At 54.5% G+C, this 24,092-nt stretch overlaps 1 protein-coding gene across 4 annotated transcripts in view; it reads right to left on the reverse strand.

Annotated features, from left to right (window-relative positions):
- MYH14 (myosin heavy chain 14) overlaps positions 1 to 24,092 on the reverse strand; it is a 90,164-nt gene that overhangs the window by 19,440 nt on the left and 46,632 nt on the right. For all 4 annotated transcript variants that reach the window (XM_042970328.1, XM_042970327.1, XM_042970329.1 and 1 more), the window contains 14 exons: positions 23,096 to 23,165; positions 22,813 to 22,973; positions 21,398 to 21,506; positions 18,976 to 19,107; positions 17,670 to 17,876; positions 15,080 to 15,217; positions 12,577 to 12,700; positions 11,741 to 11,912; positions 9,123 to 9,335; positions 8,408 to 8,552; positions 7,680 to 7,886; positions 6,053 to 6,157; positions 5,811 to 5,963; positions 4,478 to 4,726 (listed from right to left, as the gene is read on the reverse strand). In XM_042970328.1, the coding sequence (XP_042826262.1) occupies positions 4,478 to 4,726; positions 5,811 to 5,963; positions 6,053 to 6,157; positions 7,680 to 7,886; positions 8,408 to 8,552; positions 9,123 to 9,335; positions 11,741 to 11,912; positions 12,577 to 12,700; positions 15,080 to 15,217; positions 17,670 to 17,876; positions 18,976 to 19,107; positions 21,398 to 21,506; positions 22,813 to 22,973; positions 23,096 to 23,165 (2,185 nt within the window). The remainder of the gene's footprint in view (positions 1 to 4,477; positions 4,727 to 5,810; positions 5,964 to 6,052; positions 6,158 to 7,679; positions 7,887 to 8,407; positions 8,553 to 9,122; positions 9,336 to 11,740; positions 11,913 to 12,576; positions 12,701 to 15,079; positions 15,218 to 17,669; positions 17,877 to 18,975; positions 19,108 to 21,397; positions 21,507 to 22,812; positions 22,974 to 23,095; positions 23,166 to 24,092) is intronic.

Consider the following 24,092-nt stretch of genomic DNA (forward strand, 5'->3'; position numbering starts at 1 on the left):
TGGAAACAGACCGACGGATGACCTCCACCCTGGGATCATCACACGAGGACTTTAGCTACATTTAGTAAATGTCAGGACCGGATGGACACAGTGTGTAAAGACCCACAGCTTTTTCAGGAGGGATTTGAAAGTAAAACAGACCCAATTAGAAGGGCCAGGGCTGAAAAACATCATATCTGAAATCAGCAAGTCATTGGAGGAAACTAAGAGCAGACTGGACACATCAGAAGAACCAGTAAACTTGAAAACAGGTCGATCTAGGGGCACCTGGGTGGCTCAGCTGGTTAAGCATCTGACCTTGGCTCAGGTCACAATCTCATGGCCGGTGAGTTCGAGCCCCGAATCAGGCTCTCTGCTGTCGGCACAGAGCCCACTTCAGATCATCTGTCCCCCCCTCTCTCTCTGCCCCTTCCCTGCTCTTTCTTTCTCTCTCTCAAAAATAAATAAACATTAAAAAGAAAAAAAAAAAACCAGGTTAATAGAAATGACCTTGATAGAGAAAAAAAGAAAAAGCAAAAAAGATCATAAACAAATTAACCGGGCTTGAATGACCTGTGTGGGAGCGTCAAGCAGTCGACTGCACTGGTATTTTGAGTCCCGCAGGAAGAGGAAGAAAAGGGAAAGGAAGAAGTAAAACTGTCTTCATTCATAGAAAATACGGTCACCAATGTAGAAAACCCAATGGAACCTATAAAAAAAATCTACTGGCACTCATATGTGAGTTCAGCGAATAAATTGTAGGATTGCAAGATCAGTATATCAAAATCTATTGTATTTCTATACACTGGCAATCAGAACCTGAAATAAAAACGGAACCACTGAAAATAGCATCAACAATACAAAATGCTTGGAAATAAATCCGACAAAAGATGTAAAAGACGAACACAGGAAACTAAAAACATTCCTGAAGGGAAGGAAACCTAAACAAATGGACACACGGACCACGTTCCCGGGCCAGAAAAGTCAGCGTTATTAGGATGTCAGTTCTTCCCAGATCCATCTATAGATTGAACACACTCCCAAACCAGGAGGATTTTTCTTCTGTGTGTAGAAACTGACACACAGATTCTAAAATACATGTGGAACTGTGAAGGACCTAGAAGAAATAAAACAACTTTGAAAAAGAAGAAAAGATTGGAAGGGCGCCTGGGTGGCTCAGTCAGTTAAGCGTCCGAATTCGGCTCAGGTCATGATCTTGCGGTTCGTGAGTTCAAGCCCCAAGTCAGGCTGTATGCTGACAGCTCGGAGCCTGGAGCCTGCTTCAGATTCTGGGTGGGTGTCTCTCTCTCTGTCCCTCCCCCAATTACGCTCTGTCTCTGACTCTGTCTCTCTCAAAAATAAATAAACATTAACAAAATTTTTTTAAAAAACAGAGAGCTGACACTACCTGATTTTTAATATATACATAAAAACAAGTCAGTAAAGAGAGTCTTTTCAGGGGGCGCCTGGGTGGCTCAGTCGGTTGAGTGTCTGACTTTGGCTGAGGTCATGATCTCACAGCTCGTGAGTTCCAGCCCCACGTCGGGCTCTGTGCTGACAGCTCAGAGCCTGGAGCCTGCTTCGGATTCTGTGTCTCCCTCTCTCTCTGCCCCTAACCCACTTGCATTCTGTCTCTGTCTCTCTCAAAAATAAATAGACATTTAAAAAAATGTTTTTTTAAAAAAGCCTTTTCATCAAATAATGCCCGAACAATTTGATAGCCATGTATAAACAATTAGTCTGGAGCCATGACAGCACCATATAAACAAATTAACTCAATCTGGATCAGAGACCTACATATAAAACCAAAAAGGAGAAAACCTCTGGAAAAAAATACAGGAAACTTCTGTGACCTTGGGTCATGCAATATTTCCTCAGACACAATATTAAAAAGCATGGTCCACAAAATGACAAGTTAATAGATTGGACTTCATCAAAATCCCAAACGGTTACTCATTGAAAAACTCTTTGAAAGCAGAAAGATAAGCCACAGACTGGATGAAAATAGTTGCAAAACAATATGTCTGGTAAAGAACTTGGATTCACCATACATAAAGAACTTTCACAATTCAATAAGAAAAGAAACAATGCCCCCCCAAAACAAAAGAAACAACCCAACAAAAAAAATGGGCAAAAGATTCGAAGAGACACTTCTCCAAAGAGTTTGCATGCCAAAAAAGCACATGAAAGATATCCAATGTTGGTGCTCATTAGGGTATCATGAATTCACACCAGTACATCCTATTAGAAAGATTAAGGGTTTTTTTTTTAATATTATTACTGTTATTTTATTTTTATTTTTCAGAGAGGGTGTGAGCAGTGGAGAGGGGCAGAGGGGCAGAGGGAGAGAAAGAAAATCTTAAGCAGGCTTCACAGTGCAGAGCCCAGTGTGGGGCTCAATCCCATGACCCCAGGATCATGACCCGAGCTGAAATCAAGAGTCAGACTGAGCCACCCAGGCACTCCAAGAAAGACTAAGGTTTTATTCATAATAGTCAAAAGCTAGAAACATCTTAAATGTTCATCAATAGGTTAATGGTTTTCAAAATGTGGTTTATGCAGGAATAATACTCTGCAGTAAAAAAAAAAAAAAGGAAAAATTATTATTAAAAAAAAAAAATTGGGGGGCGGGTGCCTGGGTGGCTCAGTCAGTTAAACATTTGACTCTTGGTTTCATTTCAGATCATGATCTCATGACCCGTAAGTTGGAGCGCCACGTCAGGCTCTGGGCTAGCAGCGCGGAGCCTGCTTGAGATTCTCTGTCTCCCTTTCTCTCTGCCCCTCCCCTGCCTGTTCTCTCTCTCTGTCTCCGTCTCTCTCTCAAAAATAAATAAACATTTAAGAAAATCTTTAAAAAATGTTTTTAAATTAATAATCTCTGTGCCCAACGTGGGGCTTGAACTCTCCACCCGGAGATCAAGAGTCACATGCTCCACCAACTGAGCCAGCCGGGTACCCTGAGGAATGAAATATTAATCCATGCCAAAACATGGATAAATCTCAAAATAACTCTGAGTGAAAGAAGCCAATCAAAAAAAAAAAAAAGAGATTTATATGAAAAGATTTTATACAAAATTCTAGGAGAAACAAGAAAATAGACCCTGGATAATCGATGGTACAGTATTTTTTTTTTAACGTTTATTTATTTTTGAAAGAGAGAGAGAGACAGAGTGTGAGCAGGGGAGGGACAGAGAGACAGACACACAGAATCTGAAGCAGGCTCCAGGTTCTGAGCTGTCAGCACAGAGCCGGATGCAGGGCTCGAACTCACGAACGGGGAGATCATGACCTGAGCCAAAGTCAGACGCTTAAGTGACTGAGCCACCCAGGCGCCCCTTAATGGTAAAGTATTAAGCAGTCAAAAATAGATGCATTTGGAGTCTGAGAAGAAGAGGAAAGAGAGAAAATGGGGCAGAAAAATATTAAAGAAATAACGGCCGAAAATTCCACATTTCATAAAAACACAAACCCACAGCCGAAGCTGAATAAATACAAAAACCCACAGCCGGATATATCATAGCCAAACTAAGAATCAAAGATAAAGAGAAGAAAATTAAACCAGCTAGAAAAACATCATATTCCCTACAAAGACACAGGATTTTTTTAAAAAAAATTGCTAACTTTTCATCTGAAACAATGGAAGCCACAGATAATGGAATGACCTCTTCAGAGTGCTGAAAAAATAAACGGTTTACCTCGAATTCAAGAGCCCGTGAAATAAATATCTTGCAAAAACGAAGGTTTGTAAAAGAATGAAGCACATTTTCTAGATGAAGCACAGAGAGGTGGGGCAATTTGCAGAAGCCAAACAGCCAGAAGGGGCCGAGCTGGGATGGGAACCTCAGGGGTGCCTGACCTTAATGCCCCGGGCTTCTGTGATTTTCATTTCACTCTCAGAGTGCCAGATGCTTAATATGATCCCCAGCTAGATGGGCAAACTGAGGCCAAAGTGGGGGTACACAGGGAGTCAGGAGGAGAAGCAAGATGGGTTATTTTATTTATTCCTCGTACGTACTCAGGATATCCTGGGGAATAAAAGTGGGTACTACCGACAATTATTTTGGGACAAGAGGCATAAATCTGGATGGATGGGAGTCCTATTTTCCAGAGATTTAGAAGAAAGAAGCATCCTGGGGCGCCTGGGTGGCTCAGTCGGTTGAGCCTCGGACCTCGCCTCAGGTCATGATCTCGCAATTCACGAGTTCAAGCCCCAAGTCGGGTTCTGTGCTGACAGCTGGGAGCCTGGGGCTTGCTGGGGATTCTGTGTCTCCCTATCTCTGCCCCCGCCCCCCCAGCCTTGCTCTGCAGTCTCTCTCAAAAATAAACATTTTTTTAATTAAAAAAAAAGAAGAAAGCAGCATCCTGCCTGAGCACCCCCCCCCCCCGAGTTCACAGCTGAGCTGTGACAGCGCGTATTACCAGTTCCACGCAATGACCCTGACCGTGGAAGCGTGAAAGAGCATCCCGACTCCCCACCGGGCAACCTGCGGTGCCCCACCTGGTCGAACTTGCGCTGCTTCTTCTCCAGCGCGCTCACGAGCTGCCGCTGTTGTTCCAGGTCCACGGTGGCGTCGTCCAGCTCCTGCTGCAGCCGGCGACGGCCCCGCTCCAGCCGCTCCGCCGCCTCCGTCTTTTCCGCCAGGCGCTGGGTCAGGGCCTCGGCCTCGCGCGCCGCCCGCCGCCGCGCCTCCTCGCCGGCCTCCAGCGCGCCCGCTTCCTCCTCCTGGCGGCGCCGCCACTCCGAGAGCTGCGGGGAGGGGGCGGGGGGGGGGGCGGGTTGAGGAGGAGTGGGTGACAGGCATGGCTGCCCCATTTCCCGGACGAGGAGACTGAGGCCTGAAGAGGGAAAAGACTCGCCGCCCTGGGCTCTTCTGCCTTGGAGGAGGGTTGAGGTTGTGAGTTCTGCGAACCTCAGCTTCTCTAGGGGATTAAAATTGCTCCCACCGGGGACCCAGAAGATGAATCAGACTTGGATTCTGCCCTGGGGAACCCCCACTCTGATGGGGGACACTGAGCGTCAGGGTCAGGGTGGTGGAGGCTACGGTAGGACAGGCATGGGAGTCCACAGGAGGCATTTAGAATTTGCTTAGAACATTCCAGAGAGACTTCCTGGAGGCGGGGGCATCTGAGATGGGTCCCGAAGTATGCAGAGGAGTCTGCCAGTCGAAGAAGGACAGTTACAGGCACGCATTCATCACTCATTCATTCAGCGGGCCTGACTCCAGGCCTCCCATACGTCAGGCTCCCACATGTTGGCCTGTGCCGAAGAGCGACATCGAATTCCCATAGGGTCCCCCTTTCAAGGAGCGCGCGGCCTGGTAGGGGAACCCGTGGGCAGAGAAAGTTGCAGCCGGAGGGGACTGGAATGGGGACGAGGAGGAAAAAGGGCGCGGGAGCTCTGAGTGGGGCGGTGAGGGACTTCCCGCCACAGGAGAGAGAGGCTGCCGTTAGGCCCTGAAGAGCGAAAAGGGCCTGTCGTGTGAGATGGGGAAGGAGGCGAGACGTGAGCCCGGCAAATGCGGGGCTGAGGGGCGCGGGCCGTATCCCAGGGGCGCTGTCATCAGGGCAGAAGCAGGGGGCAGCTCTGTGGTAGAAGGACGGCGTGGAGGATGTGCTGGAAGGGGAGAAACCGGAGGCGGGGAGGCCTGCAGGGAGGCTCAGATGAGGATCCAGGTGTCAGAGGACGAGGCCCGAGCAGGGCCAGGGCCGTGCGGACACACAGCCGGAGGGGCTCCGCACCGCCACTTTGAGGGCTGCGGGAGGGTCAGGGACGAGGAGGGGGGCCGCCGGGGGCGTGGCAGCCCCCCCAGGCCTCCGTCCGGGACTCTCACCTGGGCCTGGGCGGTCTGCAGCTCCCGGCCCGCCCGCTCCCTGGCGACGGCTTCCTCGTCCAGCTGCTCCCGCAGCCCCGCCACCTCGGCCTCCAGGCCTCGCACCCGGGACCCCAAGGCCAGCTTCGCCCTGGTCTCCTCTTGCAGCAGCTCCTGCACACGGAGGGCAGAGCGGAGGTCAGGTGAGGGCGGCGGTGGGGAGGCGTGGGGGGCTGGGCGGGGGGGGGGGGGGGCTGGCTCACCTGGGCATCGTGAAGCTGGGCCTCCGTGCTGCTCAGCTCCTTGCTCAGCCGGATGGCTCTGGATTCGGCCTCACTCAGGGCCCCAGACACGTTCTCCAGTTCAGCCTGCGGGGAAGGGGCACCTTCCAGTGGCGGCCTGCAGCCGGTGGCCCCGGCCGCTCCTCCCCCTCACATCCCTGCCACCCTGGGCCGGCGGGGACGTCAAGTGGGGCGGCCGCTGTGGAAAGCAGCCTGGGGGCTCCTCAAACGGTTACACGACAATTCCACTCCTAGGCACGTGCCCACGAGAACGGGGAACGTAGACCTCCGCGAAACCGCGTAGGGAACGTTCCGGGCGGCACCGTTCGCCGTGGCCCGAAACGTGGACACAACCCAAATGTCCACTGGCTGAGGCACGGGGGAACGAAATGGAGCGTCTCCGCACGACGGAAGGAACGAAGTACAAAGGAACAGAGCGCTGATAACGCGCTACGGCACGGGTGAACCTTGAGAGCATCACGCTGGGTGAAAGACGCCAGACCCAAAAGGACAAACGTCGTATGATTCCACCGATACGAGACGCCCAGGACAGGGAATTTAAAGAGACAGAAAGGGGAATAGGGTTGTGTTTGGCGGCGGGGGTCGGGGGGGGGAGGGGAGGTGGGGGGAACTGGGGGGTCGTGGAGCACAGTATCCTGCTGGCCTCCACTGCCTGCCCTGAGTCTCCTTCTCGGGAGGGAAAGACACATGCCTTGTATTTAAGCCGATGGATTCCGGGATGCCTTTGTGATAGCAGCTTAATTTTTTACCCTAACCCCAACGCACTACTTTTAATTTGGACACTAAAAACTGTTATGATGTTTTCCCCTGGAGGAGTTGGACAATGACAATTCGCTCTTCCCTTCGTTCTTTCTGCTTCTTTGTATATTCTCAGTACCGCAAAAGTATCGGTCATTTAGTTAAAAAGCATAGTAAGATTAAAATTTAAAAGTCCGCATTTCTTGGGGCGCCTGGGTGGCTCTGCCGGTTGAGTGTCCGACTTCAGCTCAGGTCGTGATCTCGCAGTTCATGGGTTCGAGCCCCGCGTCCGTCGGGCTCTCTGCTGACAGCTCGGAGCCTGGAGCCTGTTTCAGATTCTGTGTCTCCCTCTCTCTCTTTCCCTCCCCCGCTTGTGCTCGGTCTCTCTCTCTCAAAAATAAGTAAACATTTTTCAAAAGGGCTGCATTTCTTTGAACAGTCACAGTATGATATTGTCCCCACACAGTTCCAAAAGTTCACGCTGGGCTTTTCTAATCAGAATACGGATTGTTTACGGCTTCTAGGAGGGGGGGAGTCATGGTAGGGTTAAGAGGTACACGGTCTGGCATGCCTGGGTTTGAGTTTAGGCTCTGGGGGGGTCTTGGACAATCAGCTTCACCTCCCTGGGCCTCGGTTTCCTTGTGTGTAAAATGGGAACCGTACTAGCACTTCCTTCAAAGGAGAAGTCGGGAAGATTTGGTGAAATACACAGGATATTCGGTACAGAGTATCTGCTCACCAAACACTAGCTACTCATGCGTGACTGTGTTGGAGGAGTTGGAAGGGACGACAGGGCTGCCGTGGAGCAAACCGAAGCCCAGAGAGGTGGCCCGGCTGCCCCGCTCCTCACCTGGGCTCGCTGCAGCTTCTCTGTAGCCTCTGCTCGCGCCCGCTCCCCGTCGCCGGCCCGGCCCTGCACCTCCTGCAGCTGGGACTCCAGGCGGCGCCTCCGCTGCTCGCCCTCCTGACGCGAGGTCTGCAGGCTGCTCAGCTCTGCCCGTAGCTCAGACACCTCGGCCTCCAGGGCCATCCGGGTCTTCTCCCACGTACCTTTGCTCTGGCAAGGGAGAGAGACCGGCGAAGATTTATGCTTCCTCCCTCCACCGGGCAAACTCCTGCTTCAGGGTCTTGGCGCTGGCTGATCCCTCTGCCTGGAACGCCTCACCGGTCCTTAAATCCCCGGACACCTTCCTGCCCCGGGGCCTTTGCACTGGCTGTTCCGGCTGCCTGGAACATGCTTCCCTGTGGCGCCGGATGGCTCACCCCCCACCTCCTTCGGTTTTCCACTCAGATGTATATTTTCCCCAGTATATATCATGAATGTGTCGATATTGTTCAGTCTTTGCCTCTCCCGCTAACATGTGAGCTCCACCACAGAGAGCAGTCTGATACACTACGGGGTCCCCAGGACCACCCCCAGAACATGGTATTTGCTCCACGTTTGCCGAATGAAACGGAACGAGAGCAAAATGGACACGCGAGGAAACACGAGCCGGCCTGGAACCAGGAAGCCCCTCCTCTGCTCCTGGCTCCCCCTCCCCCAGCCCCTCAGAAGCCCCCTTTCCTGTCCCAACCCACCCTCCGGGCCTGTTCCAGCTGTTCGGCCAGCTCTCCCAGGGCCTGGCCGTGGCGCTGTCTCAGCTCCTGCACCGCCACTTCGTGAACACGCGTCTCCTCCTCCAGAGCCTTCTTCAACTCCGTCACCTCCTGCTCCCTCTTGGACCTTGCGTTGAAGGAGGCAAACAGGGAACAGCATTTCAGAAGAGAGGCAGGGCCTTTGGGGGAGTCCTCTTGACAGCTGGGTGTGCCTCCTTTGATTGTTTCCCTTCAAGGAGGAGGACCTCACTCTACATTCCCTAAGGGGTCTGGGTGGGAACCGTGGGAGGAGTGTGGCTTTGAGGGCGAACTCCTGCGCATCCTTCAAAACCCTACCCAAAAGGCCCTTTCTCAAAGGAAGTCTTCCTGGACTTCCTCCACAGACACGGTTTAGGGGCTTTCTCTTTCCACCCACAATGCCCTGTGCTGCTCCCTTAGAGCACACTTTGTTCTCGATTGGGTCCCTTTGCCAGAATCTGCCGGGCAGTTCCCGGCAAACCCCTGTGTCTGACTCATCTCCTTCCCCCAGCTTGGCCCAGACTAGAAGCAGAGCTGACGTCCCATAATCAAGTGGTGAATGGCTAAACCCTTTGCGTCCATGGAGGGCTCGCGCCCCAAGTCCTTCCCACCGCCCCTCGCCCCGCCCCTGCCCCTCACAGACCCCGGCTGTGCCACCCGCAGGGCAGCCCGGCCTCACCGGAGCTCCTGCTGCGCGTTGGTGGAGTCCAGCGTGTCCTCCAGCTCGCTCCGTAGCGCCTCCAGCTCCTCGCCCAGGTCCCTGCGCTGCTTCTCTGCCTTGGCCCTGGCCGCCCGCTCGGTCTCCAGGTCCTCCTGGGCCTCGGCCAGCCCTGCCTGCGCCTCCCGCAGGGATTTGAGCAGCTGGGCCCGGGCCCCGCCTTCCTCCTCCGCCCTGGGGGTGGACAGGGGCCACGGAGTTGGTACGGGGACAGGCAGAGGGCAGGGATGATTTCTGGGGGCGGGAGGGAGGCTTGGTGTGGATTTGGGGGCGGCCCCTCCCGGGGTGAAATCCCAGCTCAGCCCTTCGGCACATGCTCAGCACTCAGAGCCTCGGTTTTCTCAGCTGTAAGATGGGAATGACACCACGAGTAACCACAGGGACGCTTACCGAGCTCCTGCCACATATGACCCTTTGCTTTATCGTCTCATTTAATGACCACACCGAATGAGGAAACTGAGGTCCAGAGTGGGAAAATACTTGCCCAGGTCACACGGTCGGCGAGTGGCAGAGCTGACCCCAGCAGCCTGCCTCATGGCCCCCGTGAGACACGGCCTCTTGCAAAGAGAAGCCGAATGGAGGGGCAGCATGGACCGCGGGTGAAATCGCTCATGGGGCACCTGGGGGGCTCCCTCGTCAAGCATCTGACTTTGGCTCAGGTCATGATGTCATGGTTTTGTGAGTTCGAGTCCCACATGGGGTGAGCTTGAGCCCCACTTCTCTCTCCCTCTCTTCCTCTCTCTGCCCCTCATGGGATTCTTTCTTTCTCTCTCCCTCTCTCTTCCCCTCTCTCTCTCTCTCTCTCTCTGCCTCTAGCTCACTGGCGCCCTCTCTCTCTCCCTCTCAAAAAAAGAAAGAAAGAAAGAAAGAAAGAAAGAAAGAAAGAAAGAAAGAAATTACACATGGAGTCATGCAGCCCAGGGTTTGTATCCCCTGCTCGGCCACCTGCCCTGGTTAAGTGACAACCTCTCTGAGCTGCAGGCTCCTGGTCTGTGAGAGGACACGACACCCCACTTCACGGAGCTGCTGGGAGGATGGCAATAAAAATAATCATAAGAGCACAAAAGGCTACATGTTGTGTGCTTCCTCTTATGTGGAACAGGCAAGTCCCATGTGAACAGGAAGCAGACTGGTGCGGGGTCTGCAGGAGGGGGTCACGGGCCGGGACTGCCTGACGGGTACTGGGCTTCCTTCTGGGGGAATGAACATGTTCTGGAACAATACAGAGGTGATGGTTGCACACAGTGTGAACCCACAAACGCCGCTGAATGGTACACTTCAAAACGGTCTTCTTATGGGGGCACCGGGCTGGCTCAGTCCGAGGAGCATGTGACTCGTGATCTCGGGGTCATGAGTTTGAGCCCCACAGCGGGTGTGGAGATTGTCTAAAAATAAAATCTTTTAGGAGCGTCTGGGTGGCTCAGTCCGTTGAGCATCTGACTTCGGCTCAGGTCATGATCTCACGGTTCATGAGTTTGCGCCCCGCGTCGGGCTCTGTGCTGACAGCTCGGATCCTGGAGCCTGCTTCGGGTTCTGTGTCTCCCTCTTTCTCTGCCCTTTACCTACTCACACTCTGTCTCTCTCTCTCTCTCTCAAAGATGAATAAACATTAAAAAAAAGTTTTTAAATAAAATCTTAAAAAAAAATAAAATGGTTACGTAAAATTACCCTCAATTAAAAAAAAAGAAAACATAACGAGAATGGGTGAATAAAATAAGGAAAAACAGTAACAGACACACTTCTTATTCTTATTTGATTCTTATTCTTATTTGACCCCCACACTAACCTTAGAAGAAATCACTCCCATTAAAAAAAAAATTTTTTTTTGTTTTAATGTAGCGAGAGAGAGCATGCGTGGGGGAGGGACAGAGGGAGGGAGAGAGAGAGAGAATCCCAAGCAGGCTCCGAGCTGTCGCACAGAGCCCCGCACAGGGCTTGAACTCACGAGCTGTAAGATCATGACCTGAGCTGAAATCAAGAGTCTGACACAACCGACTGAGTCACCCAGGCGCCTCCTGCAATCTCACCCATTCTATCCGACGAAGAAACCGAGGCCAGGGAGGCGATGCCCCAGGAGCGAGGTCAGGCGGGCAGAAGTGGGCGGGGCCCGAGCGTGAACCCCGGGGGCCAGACGACGGTGCGCGCTCTTAACCACGCACACAACCTCGCGCATCGCTGATGGTGAGACACACGCTTTTCCCCACGTTTTAACGGCTCTGACCCTGAGCTGCACCGATAACCGAGGGCTCTGCGACGGCGTGAAGCACAGCGGGTAAAAGGCATTTGCAATACCGACCACGGAATCTGGCGCACAGTAGGTGCTCCCTGATTGCGAATGCCCGTGATTCTAATAATGCGATTCCTCTCGCGGCCACAGCACTTGTCGGATCAGGGCTGATCCTGTTTCGCGCCCGGACCCGGGCAAGTTACTAGACCGGCGGGGCCTCGGTCCTTCCTCTCCTTGACCAGGCGGCCTTGGGGCTCTCGCCAGGTCCAATTTGCAGGAGGGGACACTGAGGCTCCGAGGGCGCGGGTGGAGGCTCCCCGGGGTGCCCGGCGCGCGTCCCCGCCCCCCGCACCTGGCCAGGGCGGCCTGCAGTTCCACTTCCTTTCGGCCCAGCTGGGCCCGCAGCTCCTCTGCGCGCTGCTGCTGCTCGGCCATCTGCTCCTGCAGCTCTGAGCTCTCCCCGTCCAGCCGCCGCTTCAGCTTCTCCAGCTCCTGGCGGCCCTTCTCCTCCTTCCGCAGGCGGTCTGGGGGCGGGAGTGGGGGGGTCATGCACCGGGGGCGCCAGCCCCCAGCGCCCGGCGGCTCCCCGAGACCCGCGGCCCCGCCCCCGGCACTGGCCAGGGTGGGGGGAAGGCCACGGCAAGGCATCTCCCTCTGCGCCCCCCTCTTTCCAGCTTCCCAGACCCTGGGCCGGACCCCCAGGTGCCGTCCTCTCCTCCTCACCCCCAAGTGACGGCCCTGCTCCTGCTCAGTGCCTGTCTCTGCCCTGTCCTCCCCTCTCCGCCTCCGCAGCCTCCTCCTGCACCCTGTCCCTTCTGCTTCTGTGACTGAGTCCATAGCAAGGGGCAGAGAGCCCACCGTGTGTCTGAAACAGTGGGACGGTCAGAGAGAGAGGGTGACCCAAGACGCCAGGGAGAGAGCAAGAGAACGGCCCTCCAGAGTGACAGAAATAACCTAAGAGCTGGGAAGGCACCCAATCTGTCTCGAGCCATCTTTCCTGACCCCCATTTAACAGATTGGACCGCTGAGGCTCCATAGCGCAGGAGACTCACCCAACATCCACCCAGCCCCCCATAACGCAGGAGGCTCCCCCAACGTCCCCACCACCACCCCGGGCCGCGGAGCGCGCACAGGCCCCCCCCCCACCCTGTGCAGGCCCCCGCGGCTTCCCGGGGGGGCGGCGCTCACCCTCCATGTCCGCAATCGTGGCCTCGTATTTGAGTCGAAGCTTATTGAGGCTCTTGATCTTCTCCTCCTCCTCCGCCGCCTGCGACGAGAACTCGGCCAGACGCTCCTCCAGCAGCCTCCGCTCCTGAGGGACCGTGGGGAGTGTGGGGGCGGTCAGGACAGCCCCCCTCCACGCTCATCTCCACCCTTCCCTGAGCCTCCTGCTCCCAAACCCTTCCCTCCTCTCCCATCCCTCTTGGGTCCGCAGACCCGCCCACCCAGTAACCACCCAGTTAGTTCACACCCAGTTCAGACCCAGTAACCACCAGGTAGACGCCATGGTTCCATGCACCCCAGGCATTCATTGACCCGCCTCCCCACTCGTGGGCACTGAGGGTCCTTCCAATTCGTTTTTGCGACTGTAAACAACCCTGCGCGAACATCCTTGCAGGGCGGGCGCACTCCAGGGCCTCCTGGATCCATACCGCTCAGAGTATGGTTTGTGGGCCAGCGGCATCGGCACCGAACGGGAGCTTTTTGGAAATGCTGCATGTCAGGCTGCACCCCAGACCCACGGGATCAGAATCTGCATTTTAACAAGCTTTCCATGGGATTCCTGCACACGTTAGCATTTGAGAAGCACTTTTCAAACCGTGAGTGGTTCTGGAAACCAATGCAGTGTGTTCGCACTACCCTTAAAAAGAAAGAAATAGAGGGGCGCCTGGGTGGCTCAGTTGGTTGAGCGACCGACTTCGGCTCAGGTCATGATCTCACTGTTTGTGTGTTCGAGCCCTGCGTCGGGCTCTGGGCTGATGGCTCGGAGTCTGGAGCCTGCTTCGGATTCTGTGTCTCACTCTCTTTCTGTCCCTCCCCTGCTCGCACTCTCTCTCTCTCTCTCTCTCAAAATTAAATAAACATTAAAAAACTTAAAAGAAAAGAAAGAAATAGAACAGAGGAGAATAGAATAGCCATTGCACCAAAGGAACGTTCCAGAAAACCCCTGTGCGTCTTTGACCTCTCATCTCAGGCTTCATTGCGTCGAGGAAGGCTTCCCTGACTACCCCTAGAACAGTGGAGGGACCTTCATAGTCTTCTTTTCTAACAGTTTTTTTAATGTTTATTTATTTTTAAGAGAGAGAGAGCGAGCAAGCGGGGTAGGAATGGGGCGGGTGGGACAGAGGATCTGAAGAGGGGCTCTGCGCTGACAGCACAGAGCCCGACGTGGGGCTCGAACTCACCAACTGTGAGATCATGACCTGAGCCAAAGTCAGAGGCTTCACGGATTGAGCATAACTGCAGGCGTCCCTAACAGTTCATAACTGTGCACGATATGTGATTATATTTATTCCCTGTGGTGACTCATCTAGCATCCCTTTCCCCCATCTCCCTGTGAGGACATGAATGGTTTTCTAGTTTGTTCAATGCCATTGCCATATGCCCTGTGCCCAGCCGAGTCCTCGCTGTGACGGGTTAAAGGTGGCGGCAGATTCTTCGCCACGTCCCCACCCAGGGACGGAGTCTAATTTAAACCCAGTGAATCTGGGCTGAGCCTATGAGGGCTTTAAGTTCAGCGGTCTGCAAATCACAGTGTGCAGGTCAAACAAATCTGGCCCACCACCTATTTTTATAAATAAAGTTTTATTGGGACACAGTCACGCTTGTTGGACCATGTACGATCTGCGGCTGCTTTCACGCTACAACGGCAGAAGTGAGTGCTTGTGACAGAAACACAGAGGCCTTCAGAGGGTGAAATAGTTGCTGTCTGGCCTTTTACAGACAGTATTTGCCAGGCCAACCCCTGATCTATAGAATTCAGCGTAAGTGGTGCTCTGTCAGTTGCAGAGGCTCCTACAGGGCCTGGAGGCTTCTGCTTCCCCTCCTCAGAGCCCTGAGCTGTCAGTTAAGAAATCCAGGCTCGGGGCGCCTGGGTGGCTCCATCAGTTGAGCGTCCGACTTTGGCTCAGGTCAAGATCTCACAGTTTGTGCGTTCGAGCCCCGCGTCGGGCTCTGTGCTGACAGCTCGGAGCCTGCAGCCTGCTTCGGATTCCGTGTCTCCCTCTCTCTGCCCCTCCCTCCCTCACGCTCTGTCTGTCTCTGTCTCTCAAAAATGAATAAACGTTAAAAAAAATTTTTTTTTAAGAAATTCAGGCTCTCCTGTGGGGACAGAAGCCACACAAAGGAGCACCGAGACACCAGACGTCCACACCCAGCCACATCACAGTGACTGCCTAAGAGAGCCACGGCTGACCCACAGAAGGATGGGACGTAATGAAATGGTGCTTGTCTTCAGTCATGTGGCTCTGGGTGGGGGGGGTCTTACGATCTATCCGTGATAGATAATGGCACACGGTAGTTGCTCAATAAATACCTGCTTGGGCAAAGGTATGAAGAGAAAGGGTCAAAGGGAGACACAGCTGAGCCTGCGAGCCGGAGACCCCTAGAGGTGGGGAAGACGGAGAGAGAGACCCACGCGCCCCCAGTGCGCCCACCGCCTTCTGCCCTTGGGGGCTCACAGGCCACTGACCTTGCTCAGCTTGGCATTCTGATCTTCTAAGAGTACCAGATCTTCCTCAAATTTCTTCAGCTTGGCCTCCGTGGTCACCTTCTCCAGCTGCAGCTTCTGCCGCGCCCCTTCCTCTGCCTCAAGGTGGTTCTCCAGCTCCTGGAGGGGGCGTGGGGAGGAGAGATCAGGACCCAGGGGTTAGGGTGTGATGTGACGGCTAGAGTGGAGGGGACGGTCCCAAGCCCCTAGGGCTCGTGGCTCAGACAGGTCCACACTCTGGGCGAGGCTGGGAAGGATCAAGCCTCTACTGGTCTTCCCGTTTTCATCCGTGAGCCCTGAGCCTTCACGGAGTACCCGGTGTGCGCCAGGCACCGTTCTAGGCACTGAGGGTAGATGAGAAATCTTTGTCCTTATGGAAATCACGTTCTTCTTCTTCTTTTTTTAAGTTTATTTATTTATTTTTGAGAGAGACAGAGATGAGTGGGGGAAGAGCAGAGAGAGAGAGAGAGAGAGAGAATCTCAAGCAGGCTTCAAGCTGCCAGGGCAGAGCCTGATGCGGGGCTCGAACTCGCGAACCGCAAGGTCATGACTGGAGCGGAAACCGAGAGTCAGACGCTTAACTGACTGAGCCACCCAGGTGCCCCTGGAAATCACGTTCTTGTGTGTGCATGAAGACTATAAACCAGAAACCTAATGAACATATATATCCTAGAGATGGGCACTGTCCCCTGTGGCACCGCCCAGGCACATGTGGCAACGTGTGGTATGAGACCGGAAATTAAGGTTGTGGGACAGCATGGATGGATGTCAAGGGCATTACGCCAAGTAACGTAAGTCAGAGAGAGAAAGACCACCATACGATCTCATTCGTATGTGGATCTAAAAAACAAGAACAAAAACTGAGCTCACGGGTACACAGAACAGGTGGGTGGTTGCTGAGGGCGGAGTCTGGGGGAGGAAGAGCCAACGAAGGGGGTCAAAAGGTACGAACTTCTAGTTTTAAAGTAAATAAGTTCTAGGGATGTAACACACAGCGTGACTGTAGTTCATGGTACTGTATTGTGTATTTGAGACTTGCTAAGATAGTAGATCTTTTTTTTTTAATGTTTGTTTATTTTTGACAGACAGCATGAGTGCCAGAGAGAGAGGGGGACAGAGGATCCGAAGGGGGCTCTGCACGGTCAGCCCAGAGCCCGACGTGGGGCTCGAACTCACAAACCGTGAGATCGTGACCTGAGCGGAAGTCGGATGCTTAACTGACTGAGCCGCCCAGGTGCCCCTAAAATACTAGATCTTAAAAGTTTTCACAACAGAGGGGCACCTAGGGGTGGCTCAATCAGTTAAGCGTCTGACTTCCACTCAGGCCACGATCTCACAGCGCGTGAGTTCGAGCCCCGCATCGGGCTCTGTGCTGACAGCTCAGAGCCTGGGGCCTGCTTCAGGTTCTGTGTCTCTGCCCCTCCCCCACTCACACTCCATCCCTCTCTCCTTCAAAACAAAATAAAAATTTTTTTAAGAAGTTCTCACACTGGAAAAAAATTTTTTTTGTTACTATGTAAGGTGCCGGATATTAACTAGATGGTGATCGCTTTGCAACATACGTGAATACTGACTCAGCATGTCCTACACCTGAAGCTAATATTACGCTGTATGTCCGTGAAACCTCCACTTTTTATAAAAGGGTTCAGTATTACGGGCTGCCTCGCTATCTGGTCTTGGAAGGACCCGTAATGGTCTGACCACACGTCTTCCGCCCACCCACCCTCCCCTGGCCCCATAACCCTCCGTATCACGGGGACCGGGCACAGCGCTGGCTTGTGCCCTCTTGGTGGACTAATTATTCAAACAAACCAATCACATCCCCCTGCAGGAACCAGGGGTCACCTCCACCTCTCGTTATGACACAGCCTGCCTCCCACGGCCGTGGCCTATTCATTCTATGCCTGAGTCCAACTCCTCTGTGGCTCTCTGAGGGTGCGGTGTCTGCCTCCCGCAGGCTGTATTTAATAAACCGCTGTCTTATCTGTCCCGAGTCTCCTGAAATGTGGTCAGTATGACTGAGGAACTGCCTTTACCAGCTCATTTAAATGTTATTTCGTTTAAATTTAAAAGCAGACACTCGGTGAATCGCTGGGAAAAAAATTTAAGTATGGAATAACTCGGGTACCTAAATCTACCTTTTCAAACAAAGAAGCCATAAAACATAAACGCAGGTGAAGTTTCACTGCCAGTGAAAACTCAGCATCTGAATCCAAAGGTACCGTAAGTGTAAAACACACACTGGGTTTTGAAGGGGAACAATGACAGGGCAGCCAGCCTGGAAATGCAGCAGCCTAGAGACAAACGGAGCCAGGAGAGGGACAGAGAAAGAGTTCAAAGGCTAGCAGCTGGATCCAGCCATGCCTGAAGCTTATGCATTCTGGAGTCTCCCATTATTGGAACCAAAAAGAGAGAGAGAGAATTTTTTTCTTTTTTTTTTTGCTTAAGCCACTTTGAGTCGACTTTTCTGCAAATTCATGGCCCAAAGAGACAGGGGTTTGCACAAGCCAAGGTTGCCAGGGTAGACAGACGGGCACGGGGAGGGGCGACCCGTGGGCACGCAGAGGCCGACCTGTATATGCTGCTGCAGTCTCTTCTTCTCGGTTTGCAGCTGGCGGCTGCACTCCTCCTCCTCGCCCACGCGGGCCTCCAGCTCCGACACCACCAGCTCCAGCTCCTGCTTGCGGGCTGCCAGCCGCCCGCGCGTCTCCTCGGCCTCGGCGCACAGCTCTGCCTCTGCCCGCAGTTGCTCTGCTAGGCGGGCGCGCTCCTCTTCCAGCTGCGGGCAGGGTGGCAGGTCAGCGCTCGGCAGGCCCTGCTCCCAGGACAGTCTCCGGGGAGCGCCGGGTCCCTCCTGCCTCCTGACTCGCTTTGCTCTTTTTTTTTAAGTTTATTTATTTTGAGAGAGAGAGACAGAGAGAGAGAGAGAGAGAGAGCACGAGCAGGGGAGGGGCAGAGTGAGAGGGAGAGAGAGGATCCCAAGGAAGCTCTACGCTGACAACGCAGAGCCCAGTGTGGGGCTCAAACTCACAACCCGTGAGATCATGACCGGAGCCGAAACCAAGAGTCAGAGGCTTAATCAACTGAGCCACCCAGGCACCCCTGCTTTGCTCTTTGATGCCTGGAGGGCCTTCCTCCAGGTCCCCATCGGGGGGTGACCTCCATCCCCCCGGGGTCACCAGGTCAGACCCCCGGGGGCTGCCCTCTCCTTCACCTCCTCACAGCCCATCCGTCCCCAGCCCTGTACCCACTGTCCCAGGACTCTCTCTGCCCTGCCCCCTCCTCTCTGGCCCCGCGGCCCCACAAGCTTAGGCCTTACTTATCCTCTCCCAGTGGACTCTCTCCCCAGGCTCCTCCCCAGCCTCCCTGCCTCCAGCCTCTCCCTCTCCAGTCCACCCTCCAAACAGGCCCAGAGAGGCCTTTCTACCATCTCACATTTCATTTAACACTCCTACGCCTAGAAATTGAACCAAAGGAAATAATTCAGCAAAAGCAAACAGAAAAACACTCAAGAAGGGGTTCACTTCACCATCACTTAGAAGCCACCAGAAAAGCTGGAAACCATGAAAAGTTGGCCGCCTGCACACCCTAGCCCTGCCCCAAGGCCGACCCCTGCCCCGCCCCGACGCTGGAGCCGGGCCCCCTGAGCATCCGGGTTCCGCAGGAGCCAGTCCCCCACCCCATACCCCGGCTGCACCCCAGGGCCCTGCCTCCTGCACATCACAGCCCAACAGCACCCCGACGGTTTCCATTCACCTCTGCCCTCACCCTCACCCCACAGCCCTCCGCGGCTCAGCTGGGAGCCCCGCCCCCAGGCCCTGGCTCCACCCGCGGCCCCGCCCCCAGGCCCTGGCTCCACCCGCGGCCCCGCCCCTTACCTGTGCCAGGCGGCCCTGGAGCTCGCCCACCTCGCGGGCGCTCTGCTGCTGCATCTCCTGCACCTTCTGGAGCTCCTGGGCCCGCGCCTGCAGCACCTCATCCTGCCGCGTCACCTGCAGCAGCGGCTTCACCTGGGGGGAGGGGAGGGGAATGGCTGCTCCACTCGGCCCCGAACCGAGCAAGCAGGGCCCGCTTCCGGGTTCCAGCGGCGGCTCTGCCACCCGCCAGCTGTGTGGCCTCAGGCAGGCACAACAGTGTCCTCTGCCATCGGGGATGATAAGAGCCCCTGCCTCACAGGGTCTTTGCAACGGGTGTATGAGCTAACACTTGTGAAGCGCCTAGAACACGCAGGGCCCCCCTCCCCCCCAGGCAAGCAGCGCTACACGGGTCCCCTTCTCTGCTGAACCAACCCTGGGGTACAAGAGACATCGGGGGCTGCTGGTCTGTAGCGCAACGTTTCCCAAAGTGTGTTCCGAGTCCCAGGTCCAGGGTGAGAGACGCGCTTGACACTGTGTGATCCGGGGGGGCAGGACAGGTGCCACCCACACACGAACGACTAAAATGACAGGTTCGCAGAACCGCCCTCCTCCTTGTTAGTGGGAGCCACTCTGATCATTTCTTTTTTTTATTATTAAGTTTATTTATTTATTCTGAGAGAGAGAGAGAGAGAGAGAGAGAGAGAGAGCACAAGTGGAGGAGGGACAGAGAGGGAGGGAGAGTCCCAAGCAGGCTCCGCAGTGACAGCGCATAGCCCAATGCTGGCCTCGAACTCACGAACTGTGAGATCATGGCCTGAGCCAAGATCAAGAATCGGCCTCTTAAGGGGCAGAGCCACCCAGGTGCCCCCACTCTGATCATTTCTGTCCCACTGCTTTGTATCTGGTTCTTCTCCACTCTACCTGGTTCTTTAGTGTATCATATTCTTTTCTGTCCTAACCCATGGCATTTATCACGGCTGTAATTTTATACTCATAATTTTTAAAAATCATTTTCTTTTTTTTAATGCTTACTCATTTTTAAATTTTTAAAATGTTTATCCATTTTTTGAGAGAGAGCGAGAGACAGAGAGAGAGCAGGGGAGGGGCAGAGAGAGAGAGAGGGAGACACAGAATCCGAAGCGGGCTCCAGGCTCTGAGCCGTCAGCACAGAGCCCAACATGGGGCTCGAACCCATGAGCTGTGAGATCATGACCTGGAGCCAAAGTCAGACGTTTAACCAACCGAGCCACCCAGGCACCCCTATTTATTTATTTTTGAGAGAGAGAGAGAGAGAGCACAAGCAGGGGAGGGGCACAGAGAAAGGGAGAGGGAGGGAGGGAGGGAGGGAGGGAGAGAGAGGGAGAGAGGGAGAGAGAGAGAGAGAGAGAGAGAGAGAGAGAGAGAGAGAGAGAATCCCAAGCAGGCTGATGTGTAGTGGGGAGTTCTGGGGTGGTCACATGACTCCAGCCATCCAAGGGCGAGTCAAACTCTGGAGATCTGCGGTAAGAAAGGACCACGGTGGCCTAGCTGGTTGGGGGACAAGTCTCAATCTGCTGGTGGCCCCCACGTGGAAAAGTCTGCAGGAGATCATCACGGAGAAAAAGCCAACTGGGAGGCACAGGATGTCACATACCTGACATCTTTATTCGGGCCCTTGTGCAATAAAGGGTTGGCTCAGCAGGCCTGGGTTGTCCAAACCCTGCACAAGAGTTTGAAAGGACTGGCCCCTGCCTGGCTCCTGGAAGATAATCTCCAAGCTCTTGGAATATTCTGACTGATAAGAGTGACTTTGTTACCTGGGGGTCTTGGGCCACATGGTATGAACTTGACCTCTGGAGGGGCTGGAGACTGGGTAACTAAGGTCAACCACACGGAGGGTCAGCCATGCCTATGAGACTCACCCCCCCAATCTCAACCCCGGACACTGAGGCTCGGGAGAGCTTTCCTGGTCGGCAACAGCCCATATGTGTGTCACACGTTGTTTCTGGAAGAATTAAGCACTGTCCACAGAGGACAACTGGAAGCTTGTGCCTGGTCTCTCCTGAGCTCTGTTCTGTGCACCTTTTCCCTTTGCTGACTTTAATCTCTTTCCTTTCACAGTAATAAACCGGAACCACGTGTGTGATAAATAGCTTCTCTAAGTCCTGTGAGCCCTTCCAGTGAATCACTGATTCTGGGGCGGGGGAGCCTTCGGGACCCCCCAACTCAGCCCTGGATCCTGAAGCTGTCCTGAATCTTTTATCTCTGCTGGTTTGAGTCAGATTTTTTTATGTTTGGTCACCTGCCACCCAAAGAATCCTGGCTAACAAAGGTCGGGCCGATGGATCCCATTTTACAGATACAGAAAGCCGAGGCCCAAACATAGAAGGCCACTTGCCCAAGCAGGCTTGGCCCCACGGTCCCGTCTCCTTGCTGCTCAGGCCAGTTCCCCAGGTGCCCTCACCTTGATGAAGAGCCGCCACCACTGCCAGTGTCTCAGCTTGAGGTAAGCCGCGCAGTTCCGCTGCATGACCCTCAGGGCACTCTGCTGCTGCTGCCGCTTCTGGAAGGCTCTGGGTGGGGAGACGGCCAAGTGGGAGAGTGAAAGCTCGGCCCCTCCAGGCCCGTCCCCTTAGCAAGAGAGCAAAGCTCCCTTCAATTAGTCAACCATTATTTATTATTTTTTTTAATTTACTTTGAGTCAGAGACAGCATAAAAAAATAAATGTTTTAAAATTTATTTTGAGGGAGGGGCAGACAGAGGGAGGGAGAGAATCCCGAGCGGGCTCCACGCTGCCAGCGCAGAGCCTGGTGCGGGGCTTGAACTCACGAAGCCGCGAGATCATAACCTGAGCCGAAATCAAAAGTCGGATGCGTAACCGACTGAGCCACCCTGGCGTCCCCATTAGTCAACCATTATTAAGTGCCTACTGTATGCAAGCACCGTTCTCTCATTGGCAGATCTATGTACAGTTTGTCGGTCCTTCTGCCCTTGACTCTCTCTGCTCTGTCCCCGCCTCTCCGTCTGCACAGACAGGCCTCCTCTTCCCCCACCTGGACCCTTCCCCCAACCTCCCAGCCTCCAATCTCTTGCCTCCAGCCCATCCCCAACATGCCTCCCGAGGGATCTTTCGACACCCAGAGCTTACCCATCCCTTCTCTCTTCCTAGCCCTCCCACGGCTCCCCAGCATCCCTGGACAAGGCCCCCGCCCCACAGCCTGGCGTCTGGGGAGTCCCTTATTGTCTGATCCTCCCTCTGGGCCGTTTCAAGGGGGAAGGAGACTCCTGCAAACTTTTTGCGCTCCTGAAACACATCACGCTCTCATGTCACTGGGTCTCTGCACAAGCTGTCGCTCCTGCCTGGAGCACCTTTCCCGTCCTCATTCACCTGCCTGGTCATCCAGGGTGACCCGGAGCCATCCTGGCATACAGCTGGGTCTGCACACGGCACTTGTATGACCCCCGTCGAAGCGCATCCCACTCCAGACTGTGACGCTCTGTGCCCTGGTACGTCTCCCCCGCTCCAGACTGGGGTCCCCCGAGGCACTGGCCGGTAGGGTGACCGCCGTGACCCGGTTCGCCCGGGGCTTTCTTTGTTTTTGCACTGAAAATCACGCATCCTGGGGAACCTCCAGTCTCGGGCAAAGCAGGCTGGTCGGTCACCCTATGGCCAAGCCTAGATCTTCTCCGTGTCCCGAGCACCACTCTGCACTGGACCTGGCCTGTCGGGGCCCTCAGGGACTGCAGAACCGAAAAGCCCAGGTATCTGGTGACTCTATCCCTCTTTGTTTCTCAGCCCTTCTGCCCTGTTGGAGGCCCCGACACCTGGAGCCATCTGGTCAACCCCTCCCTGCCCCGGGAGATGGCGTGGTGCCCTACCTGCGAGCTAGGTAACCCCGGGCAGCTGCCTGGAAGGACACGATGATGTCTGTGACCTTCAGGTCCCGTTCCTCTTCCAGCTGGGCCAGGACCCCTGCCCGGAAGAAGATCTTGCTCTGTCCCACACGGTAGAGGTTGGGGTCCAGTTCTAGGGCCTGGATCTGTGAGGGGTGACGAAGAGGAGGGGCGATGGGGGGAGGTCCCGGACCCCCTCCTCCACCACCTGGGACCCCGCACGTGCACACATCCACGCCTGCACCCCCAGGCAACGCCCCTCACTCACCATCTTCTCGCAGGCCTGTTTCCCATCCATAAAGCCCTTGGGGATGGCATTGGGCGTCAGGATCTCGTACCTGTGGGGGGCGGGGGGGCGTTACAGCCAGGTGTCAATGAACTCCCGCCATGGCCCGGGGCTGGGCTCGGAGGGACCGACAGCGATAACAACAGGGACAGTAAGAAAAGCCAACATTACGTTTACGGAGCAGCACCCACGGGGCGGAGGCGTTACCACCGACAGCACTGGCAGTAAGAGCGCCACCTGGTGGACACCCGCCACGTGCTGATCGGGAGGGTTTCACCGCCCGACCAGCGGATCTCCCCGGGCGACTGCGAATAACAAACAGCTTGCTGCTTTGGAATATGTGTTGTTTGTCAGGCCCTGAGCTAAGTGCCCTACTGCACGGTCTTCCCAACTGCTAAGTGGGAACTTAGCAACTGAGAATAAAGCAGGATACGTTTCATAAACACATTCATGTCTGTCTTCAGAGCCCTTCCCCTGCTGTGCCCTTCCCTGGATCTCAATATTTCGTTAAAAAAAAAAAAATACACATTATATATACAATATGTATACACATAAACGTATATCATGCACATAATGTATGTTATATATATATATATACATATATATATATATATATATTTTTTTAAGTTTATTTATTTTTTGAGAGAGAGAAAGCAGGGGAGGGGCAGAAAGACAGGGAGAGAGAGAATCCCAAGCAGGCTCCGTGCTGCGCGGAGCCCAACGGGGAGCTCGATCTCACGGACGGTGAGGTCGTGACCTGAACCGAAACCAAGGGTCAGATGCTTAACCTGCTGAGCCACGCAGGCACCCTGAGGAACGAGGGTTTTTCACTGTATTTAAGTGGAATTTAAATTTGAAAACTGAAGCAGTGTAGGGGCGCCCGGGGGGCTCAGTTGGTTGTCCACCTCTTGGTTTTGGCTCAGGTCACGATCTCACGGTTCGTGAGCTCTAGACCCGGCTGGGCGCTGACGCTGCGGAA

The sequence above is a fragment of the Panthera tigris genome, chromosome E2 (genome assembly GCF_018350195.1).
Source record: "Panthera tigris isolate Pti1 chromosome E2, P.tigris_Pti1_mat1.1, whole genome shotgun sequence".
In the NCBI taxonomy this organism is placed as follows: Eukaryota; Metazoa; Chordata; class Mammalia; order Carnivora; family Felidae; genus Panthera; species Panthera tigris.